At 46.5% G+C, this 16,171-nt stretch overlaps 2 protein-coding genes across 7 annotated transcripts in view; both read right to left on the minus strand.

Annotated features, from left to right (window-relative positions):
- stxbp5a (syntaxin binding protein 5a (tomosyn)) overlaps nucleotides 1–8,393 on the minus strand; it is a 39,841-nt gene extending 31,448 nt beyond the window's left edge. For 3 of the 6 annotated variants that reach the window (XM_088361561.1, XM_088361559.1, XM_088361557.1), the window contains exons 1-3: nucleotides 7,323–8,186; nucleotides 6,937–7,118; nucleotides 5,233–5,330 (exon numbers count right to left, since the gene is read on the minus strand). In XM_088361561.1, the coding sequence (XP_088217687.1) occupies nucleotides 5,233–5,330; nucleotides 6,937–7,110 (272 nt within the window). In that variant the 5' untranslated portion in view covers nucleotides 7,111–7,118; nucleotides 7,323–8,186. Of the gene's footprint in view, nucleotides 1–5,232; nucleotides 5,331–6,936; nucleotides 7,119–7,322 lie in introns of all 6 variants that reach the window. The other 3 variants (XR_015854334.1, XM_088361558.1, XM_088361560.1) reach the window with 3 other exon arrangements.
- A 4,218-nt stretch (nucleotides 8,394–12,611) lies between these two features.
- Nucleotides 12,612–14,625, minus strand: LOC148382003 (protein ZBED8L-like). Its single transcript, XM_088362365.1, has 2 exons — nucleotides 13,365–14,625; nucleotides 12,612–13,289 (listed from the first exon to the last, which is right to left on the minus strand). The coding sequence occupies exons 1-2, from the start codon at nucleotides 14,325–14,327 to the stop codon at nucleotides 12,873–12,875; spliced, it is 1,380 nt and encodes a 459-aa protein (XP_088218491.1). The 5' UTR covers nucleotides 14,328–14,625; the 3' UTR covers nucleotides 12,612–12,872.
- Between the last annotated feature and the right edge of the window lie 1,546 nt (nucleotides 14,626–16,171).

Raw genomic sequence — 16,171 nt, forward strand, 5'->3', positions numbered from 1 at the left:
TTTGCTCTACCTGAATACTCCCAAAGGCACCTACAGTAAATGCACACACACACACACACACACACACACACACACACACACACACACACACACACACACACACACACACACACACACACACACACACACACACACACACACAAATACACACTCAACATAGCTTGCTACAATGGCTTGAGCCATTAAAAATTCATGCCACTGCAGCAACAGTGTCTAAAAATGAGCATTGGGACCAGCTGCTGATGAGCGTGCAGAGCTGGGGACGCAGCATGATACGGAGGATGGGAAGTGTCTCCGCAATGTCAATTTATGAGCGAGAGCATGGAAAATCATTTGGTCGCCCCATGTAAGAGCATCGCGTTACAGCGTGTCTCAGCCAGCAGAGAGACCAGCCCCACAAAAAGGGGGTTAGCCCTCCGGATGCCAACGGTGTCGCCGAGCGTGTGCTAGCCGTTGTTTACGCTTGTCGTTTTATTGGCAATCCAATCAACGCAACCAGCGATTTTATGCGAAAGCCTCGTCGGGCGACAGACAGCAATAGAAATCAGGCCCATAGAAGCCAATCAAGGCCTAATGGGGGTCCGGTGGCGCGACTTGCCGAGACCTCTCATTCACATCCACTTGTGTCGGCGAGATAGCGAGGAATTGTGCCTTATCAAACAAATTACAGGCCAAATCAAAGCTGCTAGCTTATCCCTCCCCTCTCCGAGACTGCACTTCTTATGAGTCACACCAGTCCGATTGGCAGCTTCGGCCCCCGGACACGGCTTCGATTCCAAATGGCCTCACTTCCAAATTCTGCAAGCCCCACCCCCACACAACACTGAGTCACACGGCGAAACGGCTGCGATCGCTTCTGGCGGCTCTCCATATACAGACGCTTCTTCCTTGCCGTGTGATTTATTTTCCTCCTCTTCATATTTCTCCCTCCTTTTGTTCGCCGCAACACTTTGTCTGGGAACAAATGTAAATAAAACTCTCTTGTGACAAACACAGCATCCAGAATTGTCCGCTTTGAACCTTTAGCCCACTCGTCCCCCCGGTCCCTCCTGACCTCCTTCACATTACATCCACACCACGCTTGGATCGGACAGAAAAGCACAAACGCCCCCCCCCCCCCCCCCCCCCCCCCCCCCCCCCCCGGCTGGTTTTGTTCTGGACACGCTCATGCATATATCACACAAACATACGTAAATACCAACAGGCTGCAGTAGGGGAGGAGCTGAGTTTATATCAGCCATGTGGCATGGCATTAAAGGCTGAGTCATGCCGTCATGGGACACATGAGTGTCTTCCCTACAGCGGTCTTGGCATGATGGCAGATTTGAGGGCAGCCAGCAGAGTGCGTGTGTGTCTGTGTGAAAGGTTTTAACCAGCAGGGATGAGGCCGCACGTCAAGACTACCATGGCTCTGTTTGACAGGCGCCGTTAAGTGCCAAATCAGGGGGAGAATCACAGCCTCCACCGCAGCAAGCCAGCAAAAGGCCACCCGGACGCATTCAAGTAAAGTTCATAACAAAATGCCATCCAGTCAGGCTGCCAGCCGCCAGGAGTATTTACGCCTACAATGTTAGTTTCGTGTTAAAAACAAAACAAAGTGTAATAGCAAGCAACTTTTCACAAGATAGCATAACGCAGATGCACCGTAATCTGTTAGATAAAAACAAAACAAAAACAATGTATAATAGCAGGCTAATTTTGACAAGCTAGCATAACAATGCCGTTGCACTGTCATCTGTTTGACAGAAGAAATTTGGGATTTTTAAAAATCTAAATGTAAGTAGCAATAACATTTAGATGTTTCTGTGCCATCATAAAATAAACATTTTACATCATTTGCTTAGGTAGCGTACAAACACAAACACTAATAGAAATAGAATCCTTGTCTGCACTAGAGGCTATTTGGTAAAGTTAAAAAGAGTAAAAAAATAAATAAAAAAGTCAAATATCAAGCGATAGTGTGTGCTCCACGGAATGCCTGAGAGCAACATTATCCACATGGGCAGGCCGGCTGTCCAGACTTGTTAGCAACTGCAGACGTAGATGCTAATATTCTCCAGCTGGAGTTGTTTAGAAGAACATGAGGAAAAGTAATAGCAAGCCCTGAGCAAAAGAAGGTAAGTGCATGTTGGCGCAAGGTTCCACAGAAGGAACTGAAGCACAGAAGCGGAACACTGTAGTCGGGAGTTTCTGTAATTTGGGGGGGGGGGGGGGCTGCAGAAAACAGATTTACCTAAACGGATGCAACAACAACATAATAAAAGAAAAATATTGGTAAAAAATACAAAAATACTGATGAGCAAAGAATGGCTCATTTCTACCTTAATGACGCAGGCTAACGAGGCCCGCCGCTAATTAGCTGTGTCGTTTTAATGAATGCCAAGACAATTAGTGGATGGATTGATAAGTCAATCGCCAGAATGAGAAGACGTTTTGATTAATTGTGAAAGATGACCCCTGCGCCGCGCATTATGTTGCAACTTAATTGGCTTTTTCCTGTGTGGGTTTTTTTTCGTACTACCAAAAATGTTCGCCGGGCGGGTGCGGTTTTATGTTTGTGCTTGGAACACAATGAGGGTTTTTATCACATTCTAATGTAAAAGTGTGGCAAGCTGGTTGGCTAATTGAATCTGTTGCTTCCATTTTTTCAAATTAAAGTTAACTTTGAATCAGGCTGGCGAATACGTGACGCTCTGACCAGAAATATTTGGCTAAATGCGAGTAGAAAGGACAACATTTTACGGTGCCTTTTCCAATTTCCCCCTTGGGGTCATTATTTCTGTAAGCACACCAAAAGCCTGGGAATTGTCTTTCTAAACGTGAGGCTCGGATGTCACCACTGTCTGTGTGCATAGCCCAAGTAATTAAAGGTTGCATTTTTTTTCGATTCAGCGCAATGAAGTTTTGTGTCGCTGTCGTGTACGATTAGCCTCACGCTGAATTAAAGAGCTGGCGTAACGTGAAGCCTTCATCACAGGTCGGACAAGAAGGCTATCGATGTACGCTACGTTGTGGCTAGCAAGGGCTTCTATACTATTATTTTTTGGTCCAATTAGATCCCAGCTTCATTGTGTTGCCATGTCAATCTAATCTGCCTTTGAAATCAATTTGTATAGTAATGGGGGGGGTGCTTTCAAAATTAGAACAAATATGACATATTTGTTAAAACTTTGAGTGGTACAGGCTTTGAGTGGGATTTGAAATATATATTTCAAACGGATACCACACATTGTGAATCCGCAGCGACGTAGACGGACGCGCGTTCACTTTGGGAAAATGACAGTGAAGAAGCGGCGGCGTAGCGGCACCGTGAGAGTACAGGAGGATATCGGGCGTGAGCCGTAATCGATAGGCAATGTAGTGGGTCACACAAGCAGGCCCATCAACACTGCAGCAGAAGCAGAAGTGCTGCTCATTAATCCTCAATTGAACCTTTTCGTCGTTTAGTTTCAAAAGGGAGGACAAAGTTGGATTATATTGTATTTAATTTCAATTTATTTCAAATTGAAAGGCTGTCTGTCAAACAACTTCATTGATAACCTTGCATGGGGGTCATCAAGATTTTTGAAATCAGTCACTCGTGAGGGCGCATAGCATCCCGAATTACGATGACTCATTTGAAAAGCGACGGCCGAGCGAGCGTGTGTGCAACGCTGCCTCGGATTAAAGCTAATACTCCCCCAAATCTTTCCATTAAGGGCCCGGTAAGTACATTTCAAAAGTCATATGTCTCGGTTAAGCGTGTACACGACCCTTGTAGATGCGAAGCCGAATGGATCCTGCACAGCGCCATCCTATTTGGCTCGCTTGTCCGACCGAGCGAAAGGACTTTAGCGGACGAGCCTGTCAGCAGACGCCGCAGCAGCGAAAGAAGCGGCAGCTAAATTGTTGCGGCACTGTAACAGGACAATTTGTTTTCTATTTGCGAGAAGTGGTGGAATGGAGGTCGCGCTTCAGAAAAGCATGAAAGATGCTTTGATTAAGTCACGGTTAAAACATTCATACACACGCATTCACTGCTTTCCTTTTTGTCTGCTAGCTTAATGCTAAATATCCATTCACATACACACAAAAAATCACATCCATTTTTTAAAAATCTACCTATCCAGTCACATACGGATAATGTAAACATCTGCCCATCCATTCATAACATCTGTGTGAATCCCCCATTAAGTTTCAATCGTCACTTTAGCGGATGGATGGATGCGCAATGTAGCACATACTTTATAGCTGTTTTAGAGAAACAATCTTTCAAGGGCACCGGTGAAAAATTGAACGAGTCAATGCCAATATAAATATCCAGACCGCACGATAACACTAGGGAAAGGGAATTCAAACACGTTATGAAAACAACTGGGAATTCTGAGTAGCCCTTGATGGCCTGAGAGCGCGACCGCACATAGATCAATAACAATTCTATTGGTCAAGCCAGTCATGGGCTTGAATTTACTGATTTCGAAAGCGCTGGGAAGATTACATTGGCATGGCAACACACAGAAGTTAAAATTTGATTGGGCCCCCACCCAAAAAAAAACCCGCCTACCTCTCCTCCCATTGCAACATGAAGTCTCCATTACGTCTCCATTTGTGCGCACTGCACCGCTATCGCTGCCATCAAACAAAGGAGACGCACGACTCACACTTGACCTTGACTCCGAAAATACTTTTTGTTGTTGTTTTTATCTGAGCCAGCAATCAGTCAAACCCATCCCTCAGTTCCATTTCAAAGCCGCCGGTTCTCAGCCTGGCAGGAAGCTCACTTCCTGTTTAATTTTCCCCAGTCAGGCAGCCCAATAAAAGGGCATGGCCCTTAAAAAACATGAGCACAAACGTATGACTAAACCCACGTGAGCGACTGTGAGGGAACAGCCAAGCCGTTAGCTCTCGCTAATGATCTGGCGCGGGTTGCCGGACAGGCAAAGGAACACACGGAGGACCTGTAAAAGCGGCCTGACAGCGGCAAGCTCCCCGGTGTCCTCTGAAGTCGTACGACTCCCTGCGGCGGCGTTTGTTTGCAAGCTGTTGTCGCTGTTTGCTCGCACGCTCTGCTCATATGTCACTTTTGCTAACTTTTATGTGGATTCACACGCCATATTCAAGTATAAACACAGATACTGGTGACAACAGCACGAGTGAACACTGCACTGTGGACGTTCACTTACCCACCGCCAGTTTCCAGGGGATGCTGAGATTTTAGGGGTGTCACGGAAGGAACAAGTGCTCAAAGGATACAATCTGAGTGCCCCGCTTTGAGTGCCGATGGCCAGGATCTTCTGCACGGGGTCGAACGCCATGGACGATGGCTGGTACGGGAAGCCATGACGGACGGTCTGCACAGAGACAGGAGAGTTTCAATTAGCATTCGACAGCTGCCATGTTACTTTGGGAAATATCGCGCACCTGGTTGGGGTAAACAAACACAGCAGATGGATGTGGAAGTGGAAAAGCCAAAGGCGGCGTTTGAATCAATCCCTTTCCACTATATCAAGCCCAATCTATGCTAATTTACATTAGCCCATGTATGGGGTTTCTCTTTGTGCATTAGCATTAAGCTAGAAGACTTTGACATGAATAATTGTGAACGCAGCCAATGCACTTGACGTCAAAGTATTTGGCTTGACTATTTAGGATGCTTTTATAATCACGGCTCTGTTTTGAGATTCCGACTCTCGTTTTTTTATGGTGTTTTTCCTCTCTGTAACCGCCTCCCACATGAAGTCGTGATTAAGTCTGAAGATACAGGAAATCTGCAACAAATGCCAAGATTGTACCAGTTTTTTTGCTCCTCTGTAGGTGTGCAACTGTGGCTTTATGACATCAGTCATCTGGCAGTTTGTTTGCTCAGTGGCAGACCGCAAAGGTTGTTACGTAAGAGAATCCCGGTGCAGCATGGACACCTGCTGTGCTTGCAAACGAGCCGTGGTGTGAATTGCGCACACTGGCCGCCACATAAGGGACAGCTACCTTCACAAGTGAGTGAGAAGGGTTTCAATTCACGACGCTAGGAGACAGATTCCGTTTGATTGTTGCGGTTTGGAGTGGCATGGAAATATAATATGTCAATACTGAGACTTCATAGCAATTTACATGCAATATCTACCCTGCCTGTATAATGCCACAATCGCTGAATGAGTTAAGGGAAGCGAGAAAACGGGCCACGGCAGCCGAGCAGAGACTGTGGAGCGTAACGCTAACTCCACGTTAGCCCAGCCCACACGGCATAGTGTAAACATTAAACAAGCGCGCCTCCCTACTTCACGCCACAGGACACAGAGACCGAGCAACCACAGAGCGTGCGGGGCGCATGCTGCATTATCAACCCATCCACATGCTGTTATTGTGGATGCTGTGGAGGGGAGGGGACCAAACCTTTCTATTTCTTCCATCTGATTGCGCTAACAGACCTCACTTTAAGATGCCATCAGTCCCCCCGCCCTCCCAGCCCCAAAACGGATCAATGACGTTGGGATAAAGTGCGGAAGGGGGCCAACGTTCACGCACACGCGTCCCATTCGTCACCATGCCGCTAATCTAACGCAAGCTGATTATGCAAGAGGGGATCAGCGTGTAGCCCATCCCCTCCGATATGACACTTGAGGCCCAAAACACGCCACATGAAAACAAAGTGCCCTGATGTAGTGTTTCAATGTAAATGAGCAGTGGTGAAGAGGCGGGACCTCAACGGGAACTTCAATTGGGTGTCTGAATCCTGAACCCCACATAGGCCAAGAGCATTTGCCGCCCCCCTCTCCTTTCTTAAAAATACACAAATGCTCAAAGTAGCTGTTGTTCAAAACATCATTCTTATCCATTTGGTAATACCCCCCTAAGCCCCGCCCCCTCCCACTTGTGCTCCATGCTGACAACATCCACCCAGCAAGATGATCATCGCACGGTGATGACATGGCAGCCCACACCATCCATTTCTGCTTTTACCTTACAGAGCTGGAAATGCTCCGACTGGAGCTGCTCCTGGACCAGATGGTTCTCATGCAGCCCCACTTGGACCGACGGGTTACAGGAGGACGAAGAGGGGGCGGAGGAGGACGAGGAGGAGGAGGACGCCTCTTTCAAGCCGTCCAACACCTTCCTGATGTTGAACTTCTTCATTTTTGTCACTGCGCAAAGGAAGGGAGCACACGTTGGGCATGAGTACAAGTGGCAGGAGGCGTGTGTGTGTGTGTGTGTGTGTGTGTGTGTGTGTGTGTGTGTGTGTGTGTGTGTGTGCGTGCGTGCGTGCGTGCGTGCGTGCGTGCGTGCGTGCGTGCGTGCGTGTGTGTGTGTGTGTGAGAGGGATGGGGGGAGAGAGAACGGCCACTTACATGCACACGTAGTCTCTCTCCCTCTCTGTCGCTCGCTCTTCCTCTCTCTCCACCCGGTAAATCTCACGTTTTAGTGCGCGTATTTCTGCAAGCTCTCCATCCTGCAAGGCTCGAGCCACACAGTCTTGTTCGGGATCAATGCGGAAAGCAAAAGAGAAAAATGACAGAGAAAAGGACGGGGAGGAGGGAAAAGGGAAGAAGCTGCTGAGATGCTGATGAGGCGGTCGCTCGGTCGATCGGTGCAGCGATGTGCTCTGACCGTGGCCCCACTGCGTCTCTCCGTGGCTCGGCTCGTCCTCCTCCGCTTGCTCCCTCCCCTTCCCTCTCTCTCCTGCTCTCCCTACCGTGCGCATGCGCAATACTTGGACGCAGAATCCCGCCAGCCACCTTGCCTACTGCTCCCAAACTACCCACTCTCTGCTTTTCTTCCTTAATCAATCCATCCTCATCAGTTTGTGCTCTACCGCTCCTGCTTTGTCCGATGATGTTATGGTGCGGTGGACTGGAACCGACCCACCCCACCCCACCTATGTGTGAGGACACAAGTACAAAGACTTCAAGACTATACTTGAAGACCCTCAATTGAATTTGGTTTCTAAATGCTTGAAGATAATTGCTGAAAACTGAGAACTAAAACTATGCAGCACTCAACTGTGGCAAAAAGTTAAGACCGTGTCAAGATTATGAATTCAAGGAATTTGGACTACGTCGTGATAACTGCACGAGATAGAAGATCCAAGAGTCTACATCAAGTCAAGGCTAAAAACAAGTCAAGACAGGGTCAAGACATCATTTGTGTAACAAACCAAAAATCCACCATAAATGCGGCCTCGATTCCAACGTGACTTCGAGAATACATTCGAGGCAGTGGAACAAAAAGGTCCTTGCGTGAGGACGATGTGAGAAAAAGGGGAGGCCGGTTGGTGGGTAAGTGTTACATCAGTGATTTAATTTAGCGCCATTGTGTCGTGGCCCGGCCATTTATCTTGCTGCATTATGCACGTGCCTCCGACTGCCGCCTTTGGATGCTTTGATAAGGCTCCCCACGGAGGAGCCTTGCCGTCGCTCCTTCTTTGGTAAACAGCCAAAGTGCGGTGGTAAAAAGGCGCGTCACTGATTTGGGCTGATCATGTTTGTTTAATTTCTGATTGGTATGCAAATATGAAACATGAGATTCTATTATGCATATGAGCAGCGCGCTAATCCAGTGCTAATTTCAGGGGCAGAGGTAAGCGACATGTACATTAGCGTGACGTTAGCTCGCTTTGCCAAAAAAAATGACATGAAGGCTACAAGCTAGCCAATTAAAATTATTGAGGGGAAACGACCAATTGCGATTGATTCGCTGCCCTGAAAGTGAAAGTTGGACGAAAGAGGAAAATTTACAGACAATGAAACAATTCCTCCTCGCTTTCCCCCCACCACCGCTACATCGTGACCTCATTCAGCCACTGACAACTATCATCAAAGGAGGCTGAACCCTCCTGACCGACGCATCCCCGACGTCACCGTGCCAAGTCTTCTGAGTTCGACATCATCGTCGCAGACACCCTTTGGCAACACGGCGCTGTCTGAAGAAAGCTGCGAAGGAAACACCAGGAGGTCACAGCGGGTGAGATTAGGACGAGTCGAAGGGAGCAGAAGGCCCAGGGTTTTTGTGTCCTCACTGACAGCTGTAGTTAAATCAAGCGCACCTGAACGTGGCGCCCAGTGTATCGGCCCGCCGGGCTGTGGCAAGCCACCAAGTGGTTGATTTGAAGCGCTAATAAGTCAGAGAGGAGCGGCTGCATCTCCACGCACGAACCGTAAACAAGATCGTCGTGCAACTTCCACCAGACGCGCCAATGTCAAACAATTCGATGGAGAATCTCTGTGACATATCTGTCACTCAAAACGGGGAGCCTCCTACTGCCAATAAAAGCAACCGGCCTTCATGATTATTGATTGTAGGGATAAAGAAGGCTTATTGCTGGAGAAAAAAATAAAACAAAGATAAATCCTTCATCAGACTCAGAGAGAAAAGAACGTACGGGCAAGGGATAAATGAAGCAGGAGGCAGCTAAGCAGTGCCGGTCACCCCTGTAAAGAATTTGAGTGCAGACGAGGACAGTCGAGGAGAATCGAGTGATCACGACGGCTGCGGATAACAATTAACGATCCAGACGCCCCCGCGCCCGGCAACTAAATCTCTCAAGGCAATCATGCTAGTCCATCCAGGGGGCGTAAGTAACTCCGTCCACAAAATACCTTGCGGGCAAGCCTGCTAACATTCAAAAATGAATTCAAACGTGCGATAGTCAGTCGGAAATGCGGCAAAGGACAAAGGGGAGCACCTGGTGGTAAAAAGCGGAACTACAGCAAGTAGGACCCCGCTCGGATGGTGGAGCAGATGGAGGCCTCTGTTCAGGGAAAGGGCGGGGCCGCTGTTGCCATGGTTATGACGCACACTGAGTCTAGCTTCTGTCTGGATTTTTCTTTTCTCTCTGGGCCAGCATCTCCGTCTCTCTGTCTTGGCTTTGTGAATTCCGTGTCAACTTTTGCCACGCTCTAACATTCAGTAGTCAAATCCAAAAGCTTCAATTCCTCTTCCACCACCCACACAAAGGCGTGATGAGAAAACCCAATGAACAACGACAGCAGCCACCGGAGCTCTGATAGTAAATTAAGCGGCGCGATAATCCTCCCAGAGCTGCTATTGCGCAAAGCAATCCGGTGGGAGGAACCGGCGTTCTCCGGGCTCCGTTGTGTAAACGGCAACGGCTGATTTCATTTACTCGCCTCCGACACAAAAGCAATTAAACCGTGATTTGAAGGAAGGCAATTTGCGTTTATGCTTCATCGGGCTTTCTCTTTAGAAGAAGCTGAATGCGGATCATCTGCGGCAAAGTCGCTTCTCTATCATGACCCCGGACGATTTGTAGCAGCGGTGACATCACGCGTTTTGGATTGCTGCCATCTTGGCTGATTTAAATGAGACAGACAAGTCCCCCGCTTGTCATTAAAGACAAAATCACATCAGCCTTTCCCCCCTTACATCTTTCAAGTACATGAAGGACAGCTGTCAACATTTGACACCGTCAAACGCCGAGCCAGACTTAAGTCGTTCTGCATCCCCGCGGACGCCGTGCAAATATTGACGTTGCTTGACCTTCAAATAGGAGCGGGTTTATCTTTGCAATTAATATAGGTAGTCAAGGGAGACATTGATAAGTGAGGACACCATGGGGAAATAAGCAAGATTTTGTGAGTGACCAAAAAAAAAAAAAAAAAAAAAGAAGCTAGGGGATTTGGGAGGGTGTACTTGTCTGACGACAACGCCGCTGGAGGTTGGCCAAACAACGGCGCAGAAACGAGTCAAGTCAATGAGAAGAGATTAAAGGGAGAAGAATGGCTGAGGTTGCAATCAAGTTAGGATGTCCGCTATTCTGCTCTGGGGGGATTCCTAAAAGCTACATCGTCCTTTGCCATGCATGCGGAAATAAATCGATTAAGCTGCCCTTGAGTTATTATCTCCCAAATGAAAAGTGAATTCAAGAGCCACCAGTGACCCCACTTTATTCAGACAATGTATATCCAGTCCCCTCTTAATTGCATCATCCTACTGTGCGGCTCCATTGAAGAATCCAATATTTTTTTTTTTATGACTTGTGGGAAGTCAACTCACGTGAAGCGTTCCTTTCAAGGTCGTGCCATGCTTTTTGTCCCTCTTCTTTGCGTCCAGCCGGCAGCAGCCAATTAGGAAGCAGCGTCTCTATTAATATGGCCCAATTACAGTGCTGCTCCTTGAGGAGACACACAGGATCACACGATAAAGCAAATATCGGAGTGGGGACGAGGGGCTGGGGCAAAGAAACAAACGAATGACTTGAATGTGAAATGTTTTCTTGAACGAGCGCGATGGCTGAAGATGACAAATGCATTAAGCCACAGGTGTCAAACTCAAGGCCCGGGAGCCAGATACGGCCCGCCACATCATTTTATGTGGCCCGCGAAGACTAATTGTGCATCAAATTCGTGTCTCATTCCTAGAATTGCAAATTGTCTTCACTTTTAATATCTTTTTTTTTTAAATATTTGACCAGTTTTTACTTGTCTGATTTGAAAACGAGTTATTTGTCAGTTTGTTTTGTAGCTTTTACTGTATATAATATAAGGTGCTCATACATTTATTTGGGTTGGCAGTCATAATGGCCCTCCGAAAGAAGCTCTGACTACAATGTGGCCCGCGAAACAAATGAGTTTAATGATTAAACCCTCCTGCAGATGCTCAAAATGGAAAACATGTTCTATTCCGTGACGGTGACAAGTTATAAATATTTACAACCACTAGATGGCACAATTATCTCACGCCAGGTCTTTCACTTTTGGGCTGATGTCAATTATTTCAAGTCACGTTTATTTGTATAGCCCTGAATCACAAGCAGTCTCAAAGGGCTTCACATAGACAAACAATTGACAATTATTCTCAAAGCATCACCTGATCTTAAGGTCCCAAAACGGCAAGGAAAAACTAAAAAAAAAAACTACCAGGGGAAAAATGAGAAACCTTGAGAAGGGACCACAGATGGAAGAATCCCCCTTTCAGGATCACCAGGCTGCAATGGATGCAGAGAGGGCACATAAACTACGTAATATGAAAATCAATGAAAAAGTGGATGTCCAAGTCAAAGCAAAGAGCTGCCGGAGGTGCCCTCGATTGTCCTGGCAGTGTCTTCGAGGAGGGTAAGCTGCAGTTCCCTCATCTTGAATTGGTCCACGAGAATCCAGATAGCCGCTGTCAGCTTGGGTGTCACCTAACCGCCTCCCCAGCCGGGGAAGGGGGGGATGGGGAGAGGGAACGAAAACAAACTCCAGCCGAATTGGCCACTACAGGTTAGACCAGTGGTTCTCAAACTTTTTTCAGTGATGTACCCCCTTTGAAATATATTTTCAGCCAAGTACCCCCTGACCAGCGCAACACATTTCTGGTCGGAAAGAAAGAGGTACAGGAATGTCCCATCAGTGTTTGATTTATTAAAGTTAAACAACTTGTACCAATGTACCTGATAGACACATTTATGTTCCAAACATTGCATATAGAAACAAAAATGTTAAACAGTAAACAGTAACCACCAAGAAGGCATAAACCCTTTCAAAACTCAAATACTGTATGCAGAACACTGCTAATTCATATGAATCTTTCTTGTAATAATCTCTTGCAAGGAAATAAAAATATACATAACTAAAGATGTGTTCACAAAAATAAATTAACTTAATTGTAAATAAATATCTTGTTTACAAAATAAATTGATAACTTAATAAAGATTTGCTCATAAAAAATAATCCACTTGAAATCTTTTGGGATAAAAAAAGAAACTTTTTTCTCTCTTAAAATTGAATTGTTGCATTGAACATTTGATTTTGATTTGACAAGCATTGAACAAGTATTGAACAGTCTTGAAGCTTGAATGAGTCTTTTGCACTCATACTATATTTTAGTGAGAAACATGGGCTTGTACCTCACTTTGTCATCCTTGGTGGCAGGGAGGCAACTGCTGTGATCAAGTTCTTCTACAGGCTCAGTCTGTTTCTTTGCTTTGTTTTGATCACAGTCATTGCAGAGAAGGAGGTCTCACATAAATATGTGGAGGCAAAGGGCAGCAGCTGCTCCAAAGCTTTCTGTCCCAGCTCAGGGTGCTCCTGCCTCACACGCACCCAAAACTGTGTGAGAGTGGATGCGCCAAACTTCATCTGCAGGCCACGGTCAGATGCCACTTCCATCAGTTTTTCCTGATGAGTGACAGGAAGCTTGCTTCTCTTTGCTTCAGACAAGAGAAATGGGTTTCTCAACCAATTCAGCTGTGCAGATTTCTCCTCCATGTCAGCAAAGTAGCAGTGAAAGCCCTTTATCAAGTTAGCCAAATGTCCCACTATGACTAACTTCACTGGAGCTGTCTCCACATCTTCATTGGAAAGAAAACCATCCACCTGAGGAAAGCAGGTGAAATCCTCCTAACCACATGCCCTTTTCCACAGCTCTGTTTTCTTCAGGAAACCACCCACCTTGTCATACAGGTTCAGGATGCTGGTGTCCTTGCCCTGCAGAGACACATTTATTCGTTCAATTTGCTGAATATACGTATCTGCCAGATAGCAAAGCTTTGCAACCCAGTCCGTATTCTCGAACAAGGTGGCATGGGGAGATCCGTGCTCTGTCAGAAAGGTGTGCACTTCAGCTCGTAACTCCAACAGCCTGTTGAGTATCTTCCCTCGAGAGAGCCAGCGCACTTCTGTATGTAGGAGGAGTTGCGTGTGTTCAGCTCCCATGTTTTCACAGAGGCGGCAGAAGAAACGTGCATTAAGTGGCCTTGACTTGATGAAGTTGATCACTGTGATGCTGTCGTTCAAAACATCATGCAACACGGGGCTCATTTTCTTGGACGCTAACGCTTCCCTGTGAATCACACAGTGAGTCCACTTAATGTCGGGATTTTCCTTTTTAATCCGCGCAATGAGCCCTTTCGCACTGCCCGTCATTGATGCAGCCGCATCTGTACAGACGCTGCTGCAGGATTTCCAGCTGATACAATTTTCAGAGAAAAATGCGTTAACGACATTAAAAATGTCCTCTCCGGTTGTTCTCCCCTCCAGACTTTTGCAGAAAAGTATGTGTTCACAAATGTCAGTCTCAATGTATCTCACAAAAGCAACAAGCTGTGCATTTCCACTGAAATCTGTGGATTCATCCAGCGGGAGTGAAAAAGAGTCGACAAGTTTTCCCACAACTTGTTCGACAATGTCTGCACCCATTCTGTCTATTCTGCGGCAAACGGTCTCATTGGACAAAGGCACAGTTTTTAATGTATCCGCAGATTTTTTGTCTAGCATAGTTTCGGCCAGTAAAACAGCGGCGGGGAGCAGCAGCTCTTCAGCTATGGTGAACCTTTTTTTGGCTTTAGCTACGAGCAAAGAAACCACATAAGAAGCCTTCAGGGGTTTGGCTGATGTAGTGGAGGCTTTTTGCATTGTGTCTTGGGATGACTTGAAGTTAGAAAGTTTCCTCCTGAAGAATTCCGGTGGCTTACCAACATGGCATCCGTGTTTTGTGGTGAGATGCCGCTGGAGATGTGCCGGCTTAATGCTAGCGTTGGCAAATTTCTCCCCGCGAAAAAAGCACAGCGCTTTGGGTGGGTTACAGCTTGTGGACGTAAATCCATCAAACAATAGTCTTCCATGTACTGTCGGTACTTCGTCGGCTCTGGTTTGGCCTTCATTTTTACTTGTTTCTCCGTGTTTTCAACAGCAGCATCGCTGCTACGCTTTAGCCACATCTCCACGTTACAGTGCGTCATCAAGGCAACCGCAGGTGACTGCTATTGGTTTGTGGAGAGTCCGTTTATTAAGTATTAAAATTGAATACTGAATATAAAACATACATTTGTATTTCATCAAACTTTTTATAACTAATTCTCAAGACAATCAGGCTTACAGGTTTTTTTTTAATACCGGTATATATGTTTGTAAAATCTCACGTACCTCCACGTACGCCCAGGGGTACGCGTACCCCCATTTGAGAACCAATATATTATAAAAAAATATATAATATATAGTGTATATTATATTATTTTATGACACAATACTCTATAATATTTTTTCCTACTAGTGGATTTAATATAACATACCACTGCTAGTTAGAACAAATTGTAATTCCTCCACAGGTGGTCAAGAAAAGACAGACTTCCAATTGCGGTAGGAGAACCCAAATGTCTGGCTCTCAGCGGAGGCTTCATGGCCGTTTGTCTACCGTCGATCATCGGATAAGTATGGCTGCGGATCAAGAGGTTTGTACGGCTACGTGCACCAACTGCACCCTTCTCTTAGAGAGGTTGTCCCTGCTAGAGGGACGTGTCCGCCAGCTAGAGCAGAATAGTGCAATAACAGTAGATGTGGCGGACACAGACGCGGACTGTAGTCAGCCCGCTAGCCACTGGCCATTAGCCCCAAGTGGCTTGCTAATCACGATGAGCCAGGTAAGTCGCATAGCCGTCCAAAGTCATCTCGGTCTACTGGCCCTCGCACCTTGGTCATAGGTGACTCCATTACCCGAAATATCACGCTTAAAAATCCAGCCACGGTAATGTGTATTCCTGGGGGCAGAGCACCCAACATAGAAGCTAATCTTAGGGAGCTGACTCGCAATAGGCCTCGTCAACAGCGTAGTTCGAACAACACAAGCTACTCGGACATAGTGATACACGTCGGCGCCATTGATGTTAGGATGAGGCAATCAGAGATCACAAAGAAAAACATAGTGAGGACTTGTGATCTCACGAGAAGATGAGTCGGCATCGAGTATTTGTCTCTGGCCCCCTGCCTGGGAGAGGCACCGATTAGAAGTTTAGTAGATTAGTCTCCCTTAATTGATGGATGGCTGGGTTCTGTAAAAAGCAGGGACTGTATTTTATAGATAACTGGTCCTCCTTCTGGGGATGCCCCGACCTGCAGAGGAAGGACGGCCTTCATCCTAACCGTGAAGGCGCCTTCACTCTTTCTAGGAATATAGATTACTGTTTGAGCCACTAATGACAGGTCACTTTAGAGCAGGCCAGGGCACAGGTGACTAGACCACCTGTTAGGATGGGTTTGGAGTCTGTTCAGTTAAAGTTAACTAGCGCTAGGCTAGACTTCCAGCATGCACATAGGTCCTTGTGTAGACTAGAGTGTCACAGTTTGAATAGTGCTACAGTACACGTGATCACACTTTCTACTGAGGTAGTAGACAAATCCAGTCACTCTACCCCAACCGGTATCGCTGATGAAACGGTGCCTGTTTTAATGTTACATGTGTACCAAATATTTACTATCAAATT

The sequence above is a fragment of the Syngnathus floridae genome, chromosome 19, assembly GCF_059516105.1.
Source record: "Syngnathus floridae isolate MCC-2025c chromosome 19, RoL_Sflo_1.0, whole genome shotgun sequence".
Classification (NCBI taxonomy): Eukaryota; Metazoa; Chordata; class Actinopteri; order Syngnathiformes; family Syngnathidae; genus Syngnathus; species Syngnathus floridae.